The 20,922-nt window shown below is 32.4% G+C and overlaps 1 protein-coding gene across 5 annotated transcripts in view; it reads left to right on the forward strand.

The window, feature by feature from the left end:
• LOC118201394 (cGMP-dependent protein kinase, isozyme 1-like) overlaps positions 1-20,922 on the forward strand; it is a 259,174-nt gene that overhangs the window by 147,099 nt on the left and 91,153 nt on the right. For all 5 annotated transcript variants that reach the window (XM_085821964.1, XM_085821965.1, XM_085821966.1 and 2 more), the window contains 2 exons: positions 340-429; positions 14,889-15,030. In XM_085821964.1, the coding sequence (XP_085678090.1) occupies positions 340-429; positions 14,889-15,030 (232 nt within the window). The remainder of the gene's footprint in view (positions 1-339; positions 430-14,888; positions 15,031-20,922) is intronic.

Raw genomic sequence — 20,922 nt, forward strand, 5'->3', positions numbered from 1 at the left:
CTCAGAGTTATGAGATATTATAGTTTTTTTTTTCCAATGACAGATTGTGAACAATTACAAATGTAACCCCGTCCATTAATCTATACAAAGCCTCATGTGGTGGTCTCTTTATTATGGAGGCACCTAATAGGTGGGCCACCATCGCCTTTCTATGAAGGGAAGGACAGTTAAACCATGCCTTCTCCGGGATTCGAACCCAGGCCCTTCGGCATCGCAGTCAGCTTCCCTGACCACTATACCGACTGGGCGGCTGAGATATTTTAGTAGTTATATGTATTGCATAATAATATCTTATTATCATTATTAAATCTTATTTCTTTATTTTTTTTATAATTGTAGAATGTACAAGACATTCAGGGATGAAAAATACGTTTTCATGTTAATGGAAGCATGTCTAGGTGGAGAAGTTTGGAGCATTCTAAGAGACAGGTAAAGAAAGATCATGTGTTTTAATGCTGGGCTCAGATTTATTTCTTAATTTTCAGTCATTATGAGACAGTGTTATCAAAGTATCGATATCATGTCTTTTCTAACCAAACTCATGAAATCTGGCTTTCCTGGAACGTAGCTGGCATCAAAAATGTCATCTGACTTGTTGTCTCTTCAAAATCATTTGCATGAAAATCGCATGCAGTTTTTTCTTGATTTTATATCAAAATATTACATTTTATAACATATTGAAAATAAAACAATTTTATTTTCAATATGAAGTTATCGCCAGTTTTTTAACCTTTCATGCGAAACATTTTGGCTTCGGAAATGTCGACATCTGTTCATTACTTCCATGCTTGCTCATTTCTTTAAAACACAATGACTTTGCTTCTTTATTTTATCATTTACTGCATATATATAAAAATTGATGATCTTTATACATATTATATACATATATTTTTAGATCAAACACTGAGAATATTTTATTAATAAATACTATTAATGACGCGCAATATACTGTGGGATTAATTAATTAAGAAAAAGATAAAATATATAGATTTAAGGTCAAAATAGAATAAAATATCTAACAGAAAGATTCAAATTAATGCAGAGATTTTCCAAGTTTTCACTTCAAGTTGTTTCTAATATGTGTCTCCCTATCGGGTAGTTAACAGTTGTTTCTTGATATTAATTCCATATATTTAATCTTTTTCTTGCGTACACAGACACACACACACACACATACACAAACATTCATGAATTTGTGCAAACTTCAGAAATCCAAAATAAAAAAAGTAGTGCTCGGAAAAAATTCGGTTTACGGGAAAATGTCAGATGGATGAAAAAGAGAGATCACATGTCATACTGAGATGTTTTATGCGAATTAGGCTTGCAGTAAAACACTTAGCTAGAAATGGACTCGACATTCGATGCCGGCAATATCCTAATATTAGTAGATCGAGTGTTGGTGGTTAAACTTGAATCCGCAAGTATTGCATTGCGAAAGTTTCGTACGGAAAAAAAAATGAAGGCAATAAAAGAAACGAATTTCATTGAATGGGGTAGTGAATTTAGCACAACATTTTGAAGAAACGAGGAGTTTGGAGGATCTTTCACGATGTGGCAGGCCATCCTTGAGAGTAAACTGCATCCGTGTTGTACAAAGTTCATGAAAGAATTGTAGCCGAGACATCAACAGGAATTAGCAATGCTCGTAAGATTGGAAGTATAATAGGGATTCAGGGATTGTCTATTCGACGTATTCTGTACGGTATCCTGAATCTGTATCCGTACAAAATACAGGCACTTCATCAGTTGTTACTGTTAGATAGAGATTAAAGACAAAACCTTGATACATAGGTGCTGGTATAAATGGAACATGACACAAAGTTGTTACTAAATATTATGTGGACGAAACATATCATATTTCAGTTCACGGTGGTGTTCAATGCGAAAAACAGTTGCATCTATACGACAACCCTTGTAACTACATGACCAAGCCCTTGCCTTCTTCTCATATAACTGTTTGATGTGGTTTCACCGGGTTTTTCCTTCTAGGCCCTTTCGTTTTTGAAGAGCGGTGACCTGTATCTGGTCGGAAAACCTGTAAAATCACTGCAGAATGGTATGTTATGCTTTTGCTTTACCATGTTGGGCTTGCATTACAGGAAAGACATGCGTTACCTGTCATTACCTTCATGCAAGATGATGCCCCGTCCCATCTTGAAGTGACTGTTGTGTTGAAAACTTTCCCTGAAGACCGAGTCATAAGCCGAGGTCGTAAGTTTAAGCGGCCATCACGATCACAAGACATGACGTCGGCAAATTTTTGATTGTGGAGTACTCGTATGTACTGGGGCTCCCCAGCCACTTTGGTGAAATGGACTGTTGTTGGCATCGATGCTGACATGCTACACTCAGCTGTAATAAGCGTAGTGACACGCCTCATTTTCTTGCTACCTTGTGCTAGTGGCCATGATGAAAATCTTTTACTTTAAAATAAGTGCACACCTTCATGTTATTGGGATGTGTCTCATTGTCTGTTTGTGTTTGCTTGATTTGCATAAAACGTCTCAATACGACGTGTGAGCTTCCTCTATTGGTTACTATTGGAATAATTTTTAATGCGTAATTTGAAGAAAATACCGGCTTAATTTCTGATAAGAGAAGAAACTTTGCACTGGAGCAATTGAAACAACCATAGTTTTGACAATATTTCCTCTAACTGCTTAAGAGATGCAGTTTTATATAAAATGTTAATAAAACTATTTTCCCTTTGCTAACAAATCCTTGACGTAAGATGTTTTTCTTTTCATGCTGAAAGATTTTTTAATGGCCAGTATTTTTGTTAATTTTTGCCATAAGTTCTCAGTGACTATAAAGCATGGAGAACCTTCTGACCAACAAATTTACAACACAATACTTTAAGTTTTTATAAATCATGCATTCATGATCTTTGTATTTTATATGCGCTCCGTTTTAAAAATGTTTATGCTTTATTTTATCTTTTTCTATAGATGGCACTGCCCTCGCGCCAGATGTTTAATTCGTAATGTATTTTTTAAAATTTTGCCGTGTGTTTGTGGCAACAGATTAAATAAAACCAAACGACTAGTAATCGATGCTAAGAAAGAATAAACTCATGTAAACAATTCTAAATCTTATTCAGTTCTTTGAGTCTTTTTATTGTGTCAAATTCAAGTATTTCCAGGTAACTATAAATCGATGAAAGAATCATGAAAGTCAATTCAAGGTAAGCTATTTAATAATTATTAATTATTGAACTTATCAACAAATATTGGAGGCACCGACGAGATATTAATATTAAAAGCCGAAAATCTAATTCTAGTATTTCATTAAAGTTACCTGGTTTACAAAAAATCGAAGTTTGCATTGTTATGTTGTAAATGAAAAACTACAAGGAAGTTTTATTTGTATTCAGATTATTTTCATCTAAAATTCATTCTTAAACTCTGGTTTCTATTATACATTTTTAAATATATGTTTGAAGTTTGCACGGCATCTGTACATAACTATATTGTACGTAATTTAATTCTTTAAGTTAAAATAAATATGTCAAAAAGTAAATCATCAGTTTCGTTAATGTATCGAACTCAAATCAAGCAAATTGGAAGATTTGCTGAAACTGTTGACGATGCTTTAACATCAGAAAATTTAGAGAAAATTTTTACATTAAAATCAAATCTGCAAAGATGTTGTTACAAGCTTGAAGAATATTATTATGAATGTTCTATTTTTGAAGATTTTGATGAAGAATCTGAGTTTAAAAATTTGTCTGAGTCTCAAGATTTGGCAGACGAATCATTAGTTAAAATATAAACTTATCTAAACTCATTTTTTATAAAGAAGCACAGCTGAATAATGATAAGATGGTAAAATCTGCCCCATCCTATGTGAATATAAAGCTTCCGAAGTATGATCTTCCAATGTTTTCTGGCCATTTTAAAAATTGCAGTTTCATCTGATGCTGCAAGACTTATTAGGGGATTCGCAATAACCTCTGAAAATTATAAAAATGCTTGGGACACTTTACTCTACAGATATGATAACCAAACGGAATTAGAATTTTCTCAGTGTAGAAAATTATTTAATTAAAAATTTGTAAAACCAACATCTGATTCCATTCGAACAATGATAGGTACCTGCAATGAAGTTATTCGGAATTTTAAAACACTTGGTCTAGAATGCAATCAGTTAGTCGAAATTCTTCTAATATTTGCGTTGCAAGATAAACTAGAAGATTCACTTAAAATCAAGTGGGAATTAGTGCTAGAGAATTAAATATTTCCATTTTTAAAAAGTTGTCTTTCGTTTTTGGTGTGGTGTGGTGTATTTAATTATGGCAAAGCACACTAGGGCTATCTGCCTAAGAGGAGGGATGCCTTCGTGGAGGACTTTCTAAGGGAAACTGGCTCGTATACACGTTACACATGGGGAAAACCACGAAAACACTCATGCAGCCAGCCCGTTCGCGGGATTCGAATCTCGGACCGAACTACCAGTGTTCAGCGACTTTACCTCTCGGCCGCTGGTGGGCTCTTTCGTTTTTGGAAAAACAAGCTAGAAGCCTTAAGAGCGTAAAAGGAAATTATAATATTCTAGACAAATCAGTAAAATCCATTAACAAAACTTTTGCTCTTAAAAAAAGTGTAAAGTTAAGACAGGATTCTTGTGCACTTGCTAATTACCTCATCTTTTACATAAGTGCGAGAAATTTCTTAAAATGAATATTGCTGAGCGTTGGAACTTCATAAGAAAAGCAAACCTTTATGACTGTCTGAGACCAAATCATGGTGTATCCTCATGCCGATTCACTACATCTTGCAGGGCTTGTAAACAGAAACATCACACAATTCTTCATGCTTTTCGAACTGATGAAAAACATTCTGCTGAAAGTCAAGTACAGTCTACTCCAAAAAAGTCTATCTCAAAATCAGCCTTTATATCAACCTTAGGCTAGTACCTCGGAAGAGCAGCAGTTTTGCTTTACAGGGAATGTAAAAAATTCTAACTTAATATTACTTGCCACAGCTGTAATAAGAGTAAAAAATAACCAAAGACAGTTTCTCGAATGTCGTGTTCTAAATGATAATTGTTCTCAAACATCTTTAATCACTGAATCGTGTTGTAATCGACTAAAACTTTCATTTCAAAAGTCTGAACACACTATCCTAGGACTTGATGATAAAGTTGCCGCACGTGTTGCGAAAGTAGCTAATTTAAATTTTACTCCTCATCTTAATAACGAGAGCTTTTCTTTTAAGGCTTTAATAGTCAAAAAGCTGACTTCAAACTTACCAAACTTTGATCTGTCAGAATTCAATTAGCCTCATTTGAAAGTATTACAATTAGCAGACCCTTCTTTCACAAAAGTAGACGAATTGATATTATTCTGGGTGCGAATATATTCTTAGATTTAATTCAAACTGGAAAGATAGTGGGAAATCAAAACCAATCATCCACTCTAAATTCAAAATTGGGTTGGCTCATTTCAGGAAGGGTGTCCGTTTCAAATAGAATTCAGAATTCTTTAATCAATTGCCATGCTTTAGTAGCTATTGAAAATTTAATGAAAAATTCTGGGAAGTCAAATCGGTTCCAGAAGTGAAGTGCACTGTATGATTAAGAGCAAGATGTCGAGGCATTTTATTTAAATCAAACTAGTCGAAATTCTGATGGTAGATTTGTTGTCAGTTTCCCATTTAAGAATAAAGTTCTATTGGGTGATTCAAGAAATCAAGCTAAGAAGCGTTCCTTTTCCTTGGAAAGAAAACTTCAACAGAATCCAGAACTTAAAACTCAATATATACATTTCATGCGGGAATATCAAACGATGAATCATACGCAGATTGGTTTAAGTGTCGATTTTTCAAAATCATCGTCAGAGTTTTTCTTCTATTTACCTCATTTTGGAGTTACGATCAAAGTGAAACTACCAAATTACGGGTTGAATTCGACGGTTCTGCAAAGTCTGATTCTGGAGTTTCTTTAAATGATGTTCTCCATACTGGTCCAAAACTTCAAAATGAATTGTTTGATGTCCTATTGAAATTTAGAACTCATTGTATCGCACTCACTGGAGATATTGAGAAAATATTCCGACAAATCCTAGTCAATAAAAATGACGTTGATTTCCAGAGAATCTTTTGGAGAGAAAATTCTGAAGAACCATTTAAAGAATTCCAACTTCTGACAGTTACGTATGGCACTTCTTGTGCTCCATATTTGGCTATTCGGACATTAAAACAACTTGCCATAGTTTTCCAGAAGCTACGAGAGTCATACTCAAAGATATCTATGAAGATGATGTTTTCACAGGAGCGAAGAATAACGAGGAAGCAAAACAGTTAGTCTGACAAATTATCAAATTAATGAAGAAAGGCGGTTTTCTAATAAGAAAATGGGTATCTAATGAACCGTCAGTCATTGAATTTTTACCCCAAGATCTAAGAAGCCGAACGGATTTTTGGCAGAGAGAAGAAAGTCAAATCCATACAATTCTAGGAATCATTTGGGATGCTAAAGAAGATGTATTCAGAATTAGAATAAACGCATCTATGGATGGTGTTTTAACAAAACGTCAACTTCTGACAACTATCGCGAAAATTTGTGATCCTCCTTGGGTTTTTATCATCTACAATCATTCAATTAAAAATCTTAATGCAACATTTATGAAAGAAAATATTGAATGAGATGATTTATTATCTAATGATATTTCCCAAGCATGGAATCTCTTTAAATCTCAAATAGAACATTTAGCTGAAATCAAGATTTCACGATTCATAATGAAAAACAGTTCTATTAAAAATATTCAGTTAATTGGCTTTTGCGATGCGTCTGAACATTCCTATGTTGCAGTGTTTTACCTAAGAATAATATTCGAAAATGCAACATTCCACGTTTCATTGATTACTTCGAAAACAAAAGTTGCTCCTGTAAAGACTATAAAATTGCCAAGACTCGAACTATGTGCAGCGCTTCTTCTTTCTAGACTCTATAAAGTTGTTTCAACATCCTTAAGGAAGAATATTCACATTGATCAGACAATTTTATATTAAAACTCAAAAATAGTTTTAGATTGGCTTCGTTCATCTCCTCAGAGGTGGAAAAGTTTTGTTGCTAATAGAATATCAAAAATTCAAGACTCAACTTCCGAAGCTTCATGGAATTATGTGAAAAGTCAAGAAAATCCACCAGATTGTGCCTCCAGAGGTATTTCTACATTAAAAGTGAAAAATCATACTTTGTGGTGCCATGGTCCTCAATGGTTTTATCAGCATAATACGCTCTCTCTGCCTAAAGATCTACAGGAAGCATGTATAGATGATATCAAATGCGAAGGAAAGAAATCGTTTCTGTCAATCATTATCACCATTTCAGATACACCTGAAATTACTGGTATGTTAGAAATTGTTTCAAAATACTCATCGTTTTCAATATGCATTAGAGTAATTTCGTTGTGTTTAAGATTCATTAGAAATTGCAAAATACAAGCTCAGAGTCAAAAACTCAAAGGTGTATTATCACCTGGAGAGCTTAAAGAAGCAACTAAATCTATAATTAAGCTCATTCAAAAATCAGAATTCAAGCTTGAGTACAACTAATTACAAAAGAGACTTTCCTTGCCTCAAAATAGTAAACTGATTCCAATGAATGTTTTCCTTGATGGAGAGGGAATTATTAGAGTAGGAGGACGGTTAACAAACTCGAACTTAGATCACAATCAAAAACATCAGATTCTTATGCCAAAGAATCATCATTTTACTACTCTATTTATACTATATTATCACAAAATGCATTTACATAGAGGTCCTCTATTTATTTTGTGTTGTATCCGTCAAAAGTATTGGATACCCTCTGGAAGAGATGCAGTTCGACGAATTCTATCTAAATGCTTGACTTGCTTAAAACTGAAGTCGCAACCATGCCATACCATCATGAGAGACTTTCTTAACGTTGGACTTGATTTTAGGGGACCATTCATTACAAAACCTAACCTGACACGCAGCAGAATAAGAATTAAATCGTACATTGCTCTTTTATTTGCTTTGCCACTAAAGCAATTCATCTCGAGGTTGTTTCAGACTTATCAACAGATCCCTTTTAGCGGCTTTAAGACGGTTTATCTCTAGACGTGGAAGACCGGTAAATCTGTATTCTGATAACGCAACGAATTTTCGAGGAGCAGCAACCTACATAAAAGACCAATCAGTGCTGCTCAATTCTGCTAAAATTTAAAACTTTGCAGCTCAAGCATCTATTGTATGGCATTTTATCCCATCTTCAGCTGCACATTTTGTAGGACTGTGGGAGGCTGGAATCAAATCTGCGAAGCAGCATTTATTGAAAGTTTGAAAGTCAACTATCTTAACTTTTGAGGAACTTACCACTCTAGAAATACAGATTGAAGCATGTCTAAATTCTAGGCCACTGACTCCTCTTTCTTCAGATCCTCAGGATTTAGAACCGCTTACTCCAGGACACTTCTTAATAGGTGCTCCTATAACTTCCTTTCCTGAAAAAGTTCCAACAAAGTCTCTTTGCTTAAAGTCAAGATGGCATCTGATTCAACAGCTTCGTAATCAATTTTGGTCAAGAGGGCAGAAGGAATATCTGAATCAACTACAACTACGAGAAAAGTGGACTTTGCGTGCAAACAATATTCATGTGAATGACTTGGTTTAAATCTCAAAGAGGATTATCTTCCTCCTTTTAAGTGGAATCTTGGAAGAATCACAGAAGTGTTTCCTGGAAAAGACTGAGTTGTTCGAGTTATTGAAGTAAAAACGTCAACTGGACTTTATTGACGTCCAATTTCAAAATGCTGTCCTTTCCCTAAGTAGTCATTCCTGAATTTGAGTGTTAAGCCCGGGTGTTGGAGAAATCAGTTTTTAAAAATGTTTATGCCTTATTTTATCTTTTTCTATAGATGGCGCTGCTCTCGCGCCAGATGTTTAATTCGTAATGTATTTTTTAATTTTGCCCTGTGTTTGTGGCAACAGGTTAAATAAAACCAAACGACTGGTATTCGATGCTAAGAAAGAATGAACTCTTCTAACAGCTGTAAGCAATTCTAACAGCTGATAAAGTCAAAATCTTATTCAATTCTTTGAGTCTTTGAACTGTGTCAAATTCAAGTATTTCCAGGTAACTATAAGTCTATGAAAATTCAAGGTAAGCTATTTAATGATTATTGAACTTACCAACAAAAAATATGCATAAGGAATAACTTGTTTTCACACTATTCTGGGAATTATACAGAAAAGCAGACCTTTTATACTAACAAAAGTGGTCTTCCAAACTTGAACTCTAAATTTTTTTGGAAAGAATACATATGTAAACTGCGAAAAAAAATCCTTTATATTTAAGGTGTTGTGATTATTAATTTATTATTTCATATTCACTATATCTGCACTATATCACTATTTCATGTTCAATCTCCGAAAGCATGAGACTAATCAGTTTTCGGAAATAGCAAAAACGGTGTTGGGAGCTAACACAGTACACAGCAAATTCACAATATTTATAATCAGTCTGAAAAAGTAAAATTTATTTTTGAAGTTAGACTAATATTAGAGATGTTAGATTTGGAACAGAGAAATAGAGATACGTATTTTCAATTGAATAATATTATTTATGGATATTGCCCGTGTTTTAATGTGTAGCACCTTTTATACCTTTGCATAAAAATAGTGTTTGTCAGAGAAGGAAGTTTCTTTTCTTATATACGTGTATTAAATTCAGCGACAATAATGAATGCACTTCTTTCTTTCATTTAAGGCAACAGAGTATTAGAAATGTGAAAGACATGAACATTAACATGGAAATAACATAATATTTGCAAATGAAATATTTTCTGCAATGTGAAAGGAACAGAATGCAACAAAATTGCAATGATAATAATATACTTACTAGCACACAATTGACTGAACGCCATTCGCTAAGAGAAAATGATATCATCGGAAAGTATGTCCAATCACAAGCACGGATTTTTCCCTATGCGCGTGGCGCGAGACAGAATGTTTATATGCCTCTCGTTCTACTGGGCCGATTGACAAAATTCAAATTGCGTTTTTCCTGTCTCGAAAGCGCGACTTAGGATATATATTAGATTTATATATAGCACTATTCTAACATAGGTATTTTGACACAAAATCGGACTTTTTCTGAAATAACATACCGAGTTTTTTACATATTTCGATTCAAATTATGCCTAAATAATAAATTTTGTAAAATTTGGTGCGAAATTTACGGAGAAATTCAAGAATTTATATTGGCGCATTTTTTTTTCAGTTTGCGCCAAGAATAGGTCACTTGGCGAACTTCTTAATATATGGCAAGCTATTTTCCTTTTCCTATTTACATTGTGCGTGAGCGGAAAAAAGTCATAACGTTCTTTCTTTCAAATAATGTTCCTTATATTATATTTTTATGTTATTATTTTTAATATTTTTTTTCGAATTTCATTTTAATTGTTTAAGTTGCATGGTTTCTTTCAAATAACTGTTTTAAAAATTTCTATTTATTCATTCGAACTGCGTAGTTTAAACAAAAGATGCATCATTTATTATTTTTTTCCAAATAGTTTTCTTTATGCTATATTTTCTTTATACTTCATTTTTATGTTATTATATTTAATTTTTTTTTTCGAATTTCATTTTAATTGTTTAAGTTGCATGGTTTCTTTCAAATAACTGTTTTAAAAATTTCTGTTTACTCATTCGAACTGCGTAGTTTAAACAAAAGATGCATCATTTATTATTTTTTTTCAAATAGTTTTCTATATTTTTAGTCATGTAGTTATTATTTTAGGTAATTTTTGAATTTTTAGACTTTAAATTTTTTGTGTTGTATTGTCTCTTCAGGTAATTGTTTTAAAATTTTCTATTCATTCCTTCGAAGTGCGCATTTTAAATATATACTTTTTAATATAAATTTTCCAGAATTTGATCTTATTTATTTGAATCGTATTTCTTTCGGTTGAATACTTTTTGACCCAGACTACGATGTGTTTGAAAACTGCATATATTTAAAGAGAAAATAAAGGTAAAGCTCAGTTAACACGCCTTTCAGTGTTCCGTTCAGGAAAAATATATATATCCGACATTTTAATTTAGGATGACTTGCATACATTGCTTTAAACAGTTTTATCATTGTATCATTGCTTTACACAATTTTATCATCCTATGTTTAATTTCTTAAAATGTTATTTATATTTTAGTCAAATATTTTATTTTGGAAATCGCAAGAATCAAATATCATAAAATTTAAAAAAATTTATTTTTTCTTCTTAATGGCTTGCTCTTTTTTTATCAGGCATTCTGCAAGTATATTAAAAAGCACCCAACTTTTCTTAATATCTTGGTATTTATGACATTAATTTTAAATAAATTTATCGCCTTCCATTTCAAAAGGCCCACAAACAGCCGAGCGGTAAAGTCGCTGAATACTGGTAGTTCGCTCCGGAGCTCAAATCCCGGCGAATGGGCAGGTTGAATGGACTTTTTCGTGTTTTTCTCGTGTGTAACATGTATACGAGCTGGTTTCGCTTAGAAAGTTCTTCACGAAGGCATCTCCTCCTTTAAAGCAGATATCCCAGCTTCGTTATTTAATAATCCCAATCAATCAATTTCATCGGTACTGAGACAGATAAAGTATCAGAGACTTTATCGGTCTTTACAGGCTAAGCATTTTGAAGGCGGGAGATGAAAGGAAAGACTGGTTTCATCAAGGGGGAAAACGTCTTTAGCTGATATCTATATACGTTACTGGATAAATTCCGGAATCTTTGAATAATTCGACTGAGAAATCATGGGATGCTTCGTTTATAATACGATATGATGTTCTATGGCGTAATTTAAATTTATACAACCATATAGTCGTAAGTCAGTCACTCTTCACTTTAATCTGCAATGATATCGTTTTTGCCTTTTCCGTTAGCACAAACTCAGTTGCTGCTGTTTGCTGGTGTACACGTCCAAGTGTTTTCTCTTTGAACACCCAACTTCCTAGAAGTAGATTCCTCTTTAAATTTTTGCTTTTTTTTCCTCTAATTGTTTTCTTTACTTCTACATTTGTTTTCAGTGCTGACACAAAATTAAGATTTTTACATTGTTACTCTTTCATAAATTTTGCATTCTTGTCAAATTTTTTAAAATATCAGTTGCATCAAATGCGTTTCAACTGAAGACAACTTTTCATTTTCTAGACATTTTAACTATAAAGTTTAAAGCAAAGTCCAAAGGATAAATATTTGAATTAAAAGATTTTTGTTAAATGAGAAAGAAATAAAAGTCTCCAGCAGCTCTTACCACCGAGTAACCGAATTCTTAAATCGGGTGCAAAAAATCTTAATCATATTATTTAGAGTTTTTTACCCTAAAAATTTCTATATTAAAGTAGATGTTTTTATATAATCTACAACACGAGAGAAAATTACTGCTTAAAACATTCTTTGTAAGAGGATTAATGTAAAAATTTATGTTTATATATATGTTTTTTAAATCTGGGACATGGCCCAAAGTATCAACGTCTTGTTTGCTTAAAACCATTGTGAAAGTGAGCATCAAACGAACTTTTCTCAGTTTTGAACAATTAAATTTAAATGAAATTAAAGTAAAGTAGCAGACGATAACACGGCAAAGGTAAAAATTTACTCTTACAAATATTTAAAAAAAAGAGGGGAAAAGAAAGAAATTTTAAAAAAGTTAAAAATTTGAATAATACCATCTATAATTTTTAAAAAAAGTAGCTTTTCATATAGTATTAATAAATATTTATTACGCGCGATTGAGGAAAAAAATTTCATATAATTAATTCTCCGTAAATATTTATTTGAAATTTAAGGTTAAAAATAGCTGTGGCAATGCACTGTAATGAAATCCATAAAACACATTTGGCGTTATTATCGCTCAAAAAAAAAAAAAAAAAAAAAAAAAAAATGCTAAATTTCAAACTGCGCAAATATGTAAATTCTTGTATAAAAAAGTCTAATTTTTTGCAGGTATGCTTAGAAATACACCTACTTTAAGATGATGGTAAAATTTTATAGGTTATAATTCAAAATATTTTTCGAAAAATTTATAAAAATTATTTAAAAATAGAAATTTTAAAAATAAATCATAAAAAATGGGTGAATTTTATTTCGAATGAACCTAAATTTCGAAATGGGAAAGGAAGAATCGAAAAGGTTTAATAAAAAATGAAATACTATTAAATATGTACCAAATTCAATTAGCATTGAGGAGTTAAAATTTTGAGAGCTAATTTTTTAAAAAGTACTCGTGCGATTTACAAAACTTGGTATAGTCGGGCATAATTGAGTCATAGAATCGAAATATGGAAAAAAAAAATGTTGTGATTTCAGAAAAAGTCCGATTTTGTGTCAAAATATCTATATTAGAATGATGTTATATAGAAATGTAATATATATTACAAGTCGCGCCTAAGAGACATGAAAAATGCAATTTGAATTTCACTAATCGGCCTAGTAGAACGGGAGATATGGAATTGTCCCCATTTTTTTCGCAGTGTACATGAATCTACTCATCAGAAATGAGTAATAGTAAAACGTTAGCTGCTAATATTGACAGATAATAGTAAAACTATAACATGCTTATAATAAAAAACAGTAAATATATTAGCGGTTGATAATAACATGAAAAATGTTTAAAATCTACAAAGGATAATAACATTTGGCTATACAGCGCTATATGGGGATTTTCCAAATTTCCAAAATATAGTTTCAACGTATAGGAGAAATCATAGTCACACGGATTCTTAACGGGAGTATACGGAGAGAGACATTATGACACTACACATTTATTATGACACTACACATTACAGATTACACATTGTGATAAAGGATAATGAAATTCGTCACTAAGAAGTTTCGTCCCTTTCTTTGTTTGAATCCTGGACGTAGATGCTGTTGTGGAAAATACCAGTAGCGTCAGCAGCTTGTTCTCGTGATGCCGGATCACTCCATGCATGTCATACATTTCAGTACGAAGATCATCTTCATGCGAAGCAGTGTTATGCAGCATCATTCCATAAATATTATACGTCATAATGAATATAACCTTTAAAACATGCAGTACAGCACCCACATTTTGTAAACGTGGCGATCCAGGCTGCCTCCGTTCACTGGATTATCATTTCATCTGGCAAATGATTGACTAAAGTATTTAAAACATGTGTCATATCAGTAAAAAAATTAATTTCACTGCTGAATCAACTAAGACAAAAATAAGCAAACGGTACTTCGGTTTGTGAATCCAAAATGACATTATTAAATATTACGACACTTCGGAAATTTTATCGTTTTGTCGAAGATCAGCATCTAATAATGAAACAAGAAGCTAAATTGTGTGATTTAAACGTGGGTTAGTCTGGAATGACATCGATCCTGAATGGCAGTCCTTTCTTCACGGAACATTTTCATCTACCCTGCTACTGTACGATATGGCAAAGCCGTATTACAACGTGCTTTTTGCCTGATAATCAAGGGTTCTACGACTCTATGTAAATTCGATTTTTATCCAATAGCCCTGCCCTGCTTTGTACACCATTTGCTGTTTTACTCAGCACTTTAAACCTTTTGACAATACAATTGAAGAAGACACATTTGCTGCCGCTTATTGTTCACCTTCACTTTATTGATTGCCATCTGCTCAAAATATTCACGCCATGTGGTAGATATTTGCCATGAAATGGTAGAGTTACAACTATTTTTTATTTACAGATTTTATCTTTACGCGATCTTCCCATCCGTAATGTTAACTATTTTGATAAAATTCTTTACCATATTTTGGAAAACTTTGTGGTTGGAAATAAATGTCTAGAATCGATATTTAAGTAAATAAATTTGGCAACAAGCACTTTTAAATACCTTGGTATGTCAGTAATGGAATAGTATGCATGTATCTTTTTCTTAGGGGTTCTTTCGACGACGCAACTACGCGGTTTATAACAGGTTGTGTGACGGAAGCCCTTGAATATCTACACAACAGAAACATAATATATAGGGACCTGAAACCAGAAAACTTGCTATTAGATGCTGAAGGCTATGTCAAGTTGGTAAGTTATATATATCTGTTTTCCTTTCGTTGTCAATAAATTCAAATTAAACTTAGCTTTACAAAATAAAATCACATATGAGTAAAATTTTGTGGGAACTGATACTTTTACATAATATTCTTTTATTTAACAAATTACTTTAAAATAGTCATTAAAAAGTAAAAAGAGGCAGGTTTTTATGTTGTTGAATACGTATTTATAAGTGGGTATTATTGTTTATTACGGATTCTGAAGATATTTTTAAATAATTACGTTGTAGCACAAAACAACTTGAAACTATATTGAGATAAATAAAAACTCTTACAGGCAAGATAAACATCTACAAATAATTTTAAAAAAAAATTAAAGGTAACTTACGTTTACCATGTGAAAAATATCACAGATTTCCAAATTCGTATAAGGAAGTCGAAAACAGAAATCACCGAGTGATAAGTTCAGTAGCATAATAGTGGTATGGTTATGAATTGACGGGGAAGATCATCCAGCGTTGAGCTCTTAATTTTTCTCAAGGAACCATATTTATATGGCTCTAGTTATAAAGAAATACATATTTTATAGAAAATGTAAAATAAATTGTTAAGTATAGGATTTTTGATCGCCAATGACGAACTCTATAACAGATTTGATCAAGAATATCTAGCTTTTCGACGGAAGTTTAAATTTGCATGAAATCACCAGAACAGTGCTGTATCGCTAATACAGTAGTTAGACTTGTACGTTTTCAATTTCTCATTCATATTGATTTAACAGACAACTTTGTTGACATTATTTATTTCTAAATTAGGAAAGCACTATTTTGTGTATTGTTTTATTTCGAATAATTTAATTGCGTTTTGTCGAAAGCGCTTTCTTAGTATATCAAAAAAAAAAAAAAAAAAAAAAAAAAAAACTGTACAATGCATTTGGGGGAATTTTAAGAGGATTTCACAAAAGAATGCTATATAATGAGTTCCACGCCTTCGGAAAGAAAGCTGTTGTGTTTATATTAACAGCTAAATTCCAGTAGACGAAATAAAATAAACAAACAAAACGTTTTTAGTTTCCAAAAGCGAATTTTCTGCAGTGATTTGCTCAGTTTTAAGAATTTCTTTCGTCCTATAGCCTTAGAAATTATTCGCGCCAACTTCCGCCTTGCGAACATAGCAGTCTGTCCTTCGAACCAAAGTCTTTATAATCAAGTCATAAAGTCTTAATCAGATTAAGTGTAAATAATCAAATTCAAGCTTTATTTATGTTACATTATATGCAGCTACTTTTCATTAAACGCACATTGCCAGTAAACAACATTGCAACAGTATTTTTTTAAATTGCATTCAAGTTGATTGCTAAAGTCTAAAATAACTTTAATCCTGAACTATGTTTATATTTTCAAATGTAAATTCATACAATGTGGTTTGGCTATTGTTTCAAATTTTACAGACAGACATTTGAAATTAACAGAATTTACACAAGAAGATATTTAACTCAAATCTTTCTTTCTGCAGTAGCAGTAGAAACAGAAAGAATAGCTAATAATTTTATAAGAATGTAAATATTCCAGAAAGAAATCTTACCAGAATCATGATATGCTAGGAGTTCTCGAAATATTTTTAAGGATCCACTTTCATCTCCGTGACGAATATTCAATCTGAATCACCATTCCACAGCACAATTACCTCATAAATGATTATTCCCAGTGATGAAATATTTTTGTTATAGAATTTTAGAAGAATACTTTCCGAAGACGTAATTATTATTCTGTATGAATTGAAGAGCATGGAAATCCTCTAAAAGTTTTAATTATTTAATCTTCCCCTTTAAAAACTTTTATTTATTTTATACAAATATAAAAATATTTGTATTTTGTCAGTTTGCAACTCAGGTCAGTTATATTCCAAAGCCATAAATTTGGGAATTTTCTTTTATTTATATACTCATATTCATTTTCTATGTTTTTTCAGTGCTTTATGCTGCATTAAAAGAAATAAAGAAATATATGCACTATAAAAAATCGAAATTCACAGCTAAAAATGCTAGGAAGTTAATAAAGAGACATACAGATGAAATGCGCATAACTGAAGTGGAGAAAACAATAACTAGTACATATGATTTTCCTTATTTATTACGGAGAAGGGATATATAAGATGAGTGTGAAGTAAACATCACATGGTTTATCTCACACTGATTTAAAACATTTGGTCATTTTTTCGGACCGTTTTATATGTATCAATATTTTAAATTTCATTCGAGATGGTTACTAATTATGGACTAAATCTATTATAAAGCTTACGTGGTGAGTAAGTTCAAATTACATTAACAAATACATGAATTAGAAATATAAAAAAACGATAATTTATTTTTTTTTAATGTTTTGTTCTGTATTTTACTGTTACATGTATATGATTTTTTTCTTATTTGTCTAATTTATAACTTGAATATGAGGGTAATATTTGTAAATAAGGAACGGAAATTGGGTAATGAATGCTTCAGCTTAAAAAATTTCAAAACCATGCTACAGATGGGATTTTCGAATCTTTGAAGCCCAGGATTCTTGAAGATTCCAGATCAAAAAACACAAATCTTCACGCATCTTTCGTCATTCTCGGCTAAACCTAAAAAATCGTTATAAAGTTTTAAGTTAAATTTCAGTTATATTGGCGTCTAGTAAAAGTGCTGTTTAAAAAGAGAAACGAGATTGTTGTAATATCAGTTGACTTGAATTACCAATATCACCTTTTAGAGGTCTTCAAAGCACACTGCTAATTTTTAGAAAGGATTTTACGTTTCGTGTTTTGTGTTTATTTTCATGAAACAATATGAAGACATTAAAAATATGAAGACGGCAAAAACCGAGAGTGAACCTATATGTTCCAATTGTGTGTGTGCTGTCGGTGCGACATTAAAAATATGAAGACGTCTTTGTACACCATCATTAAAACATATAATAATGTTTTAATGATTATTTAAACATATGATAATGTTTTAATGTTTTGAAACAACTTTACCTCTTCTATGTTCGCTTTGGTGTAAAATGGTTCTGGAATATATAAAAAGGTTTGAACCATTACTCCATTATTTCCTTGCCGAATTATGCTGAAAAAGTGAAGAACCTAAACTCAAATGTTTTAATTTCATTTATTAAACTTCATTCGCAGTATATGCACTGTTTTAACTGTATTTTTAAATATGTTTGTCATTAGCCTTGTATTTGAAATTTTGCTCTTGTTAAACTTTGAATATTAAGGAAATCCTTCTCCCCTCTTCTTTGTATTCCTTATTAGTATATGAAAAATTCAAGAGATTCGAGATATCTTCTAAGATTCCAATTTAGATTCAAGAAAATTTCGAATTAGTTCCTCGTCTGTATTATAAAAAGGAAAGTGAGCAGCAGTTTTATTGTTCTCAGACAGCCGTAGATATTCATTACGTACACAAACTTACTCCAAGTAAATATTAGATAATATGCACCATGATGGACATCCATTGGATATATTAATGTCTAAAATAAGATCCATACCTAAAATATTCATCTTATATTCATAATATCAACATCCTGAATGATGGCGGTTTACGTATTAGAATCAAGAAATTTTTTAACCCCTATTTATCTCCAAATAAAATAACAAAATTTTGCAATAATTAATTGACCTACACTGGTGTGCAAAAATTAAGGACGAGACGGTTTTTTCAACATAACTTTGTACAAAAGCTTTCCAAATAAACACATTTAATACCGTAAGATCCCCAATACGTAAGGACATGAGTAATGTAAGCAACACTTACTAAAAGAGAAATCAGAGGGATAAAAAGAAGCTTTATTGAAAAAGTAGCATGGAGCGCAATGCGACTGAAAGCCGAAACATCCCTATGATGGGTGTCCAGCAAGAAACATCCCGTCTTTAATAGGGGATATGATCTCCCCTGACTGCTAGGCAGGTTTCACAGCGTCTGCCCATGCTGAGAATGAGGGTGTCAATGAGTTGTTGAGGCACTGCTACCCATTCTTCTTGCAGCGCCAATCGAAGCTCCGGAATCGTTACTGGTGGTAAGGTACGAGCTGCCAAGCTTCTGCCTAGAAAATCCCATATATGCTCGATGGGATTGAGATCCGGAGATCGTGCCGGCAAATCTATACGTTCAATATCCTCGCTCTCTAAGAGCTGTTCGGCAGCTACTGTGCGATGACATGGTGCATTGTCGTCCATGGAAAGGAACTGCGGACCCATAGCTCCTCTAAAAAGACGCACATATGGAAGAAGAATCTCGTTACAATAACGGGTCCCGTTGACTGAACCTGCGTCGAAGATGTGAAGGTCTGTACGACTACCAAGCATGATGCCTCCAAGCATGATGGCTTTGCAGCTGTATCCTTTTTGCATCTGCTTTGGCATTTTTGAGCTACGAAAAATTCTTAAGCTCTTTTTTGTTATCTCAGAGTGTCATAGTATTTTAGTTCCATCACGATTTTTATTATATTAGTTGCTATTATTTTAGTTGTTGTTGATGCCACAGGTATAGAGAATGTAGTTGCCTGAAATGCATCATAAATAAGTTTATATCTTGTAATTTCTGCCATGAGCACCGCAAGAGATAAGAGTCTGATTGACTGTGTGTAAAATTAAAGGAGGTATACATCAGACCGATTATTTCCATTGGAAAAAGTACAAAAGTGGGATAATAATGTAAGGATGATTTGAGACACGAAATGAACACTGCGAAAAATAATAATAATAATAATAATAATAATAATAATAAATAAAAATAAAAAAGGGGATAGTTTTATATTTTTCGTTCTACTGGGCCGATTGACAAGATTCAAATTGCGTTTTTCATGTCTCGAAAGCGCGACTTCAAAGTAAAAGACTAGCACACTCCCTAAAAAATGAACAAAAGCCTTGGTCCTGTGAGTGTCCAATAGTGAGAGGTCTGACTGCGTTTTACTTTGGGGTAATACAGAGGCATTATGTCATTTTTTATAACATCTTAAAAGATATCCATGCTACAATGATGATGAAAAATTAAAAGATTCATATCATAGGGTTAATCTTAAGTTTTTATTTCTCAAACCATTTATGAACTTGCATCGAAGTCAGTCTGGCATTTATTAAAAACAAACTGAAGAAACATTGTGTCTTGCACATATTTTGTGGAAATATAATTATTTTTGTTTCGGATATATTGTTAATATAGTATATAATCTGAAATTATGTATGTTATACAAGGATGTCCATAGCCACAAAGGCAACAATATACCTTACAATGTTATTTGATGTATCTTCTAATATACGGAAACGCAAGACAAACCCACCTAACTCTTGTTAGAGCGATAGTCTCTCCGCCTCCTTTTAACTGTCAACTGGGTAACATGTATGTCAGGGTTGTCCAACTATTCAGTGGTAATAAGCTACTTGTTCTCCTACAAGTGATCTTGTAATCTACTAGTGTGAAGGAAATATATAAAATAAAATTATGTAATACAGAGGCAGTTCCTGACATTTCAAAACTATGCTGCCATGATGGCACCATGCTTTTGAATCTATTATGAGCTACCTATCTCATACTAAAGGCAATAAATACAGCATTAATAAATTTTCGTACACAAAATTTTTCCGAGTAGATGAAATAGTTATTGTTCAACAGCCATTTTCCATCGATTTGTCACATAATTAAACAAGTGACGCTATTACGTGCAATCAGATTAACTAGTAGCGATTCAGTATTTTCTCAGTAGAGGTATAGCTAGTACGTTATATGAACATGAAACTGGTCCACAGAACACCTGTTTGCTACCTAGACACGCAAGCTAATTGCAAGCTCCGAGCAGCTATCAATATTCCATATTTTATGATGTGGAAGTAAATAAATATGTAATTTTTTGTCGGTGACTAAGTATAAAATGTTAAAAATATACTA

Source organism: Stegodyphus dumicola, chromosome 8, assembly GCF_044657685.1.
Source record: "Stegodyphus dumicola isolate Sdum_Otavi_A_Nest chromosome 8, ASM4465768v1".
NCBI lineage: Eukaryota > Metazoa > Arthropoda > Arachnida > Araneae > Eresidae > Stegodyphus > Stegodyphus dumicola.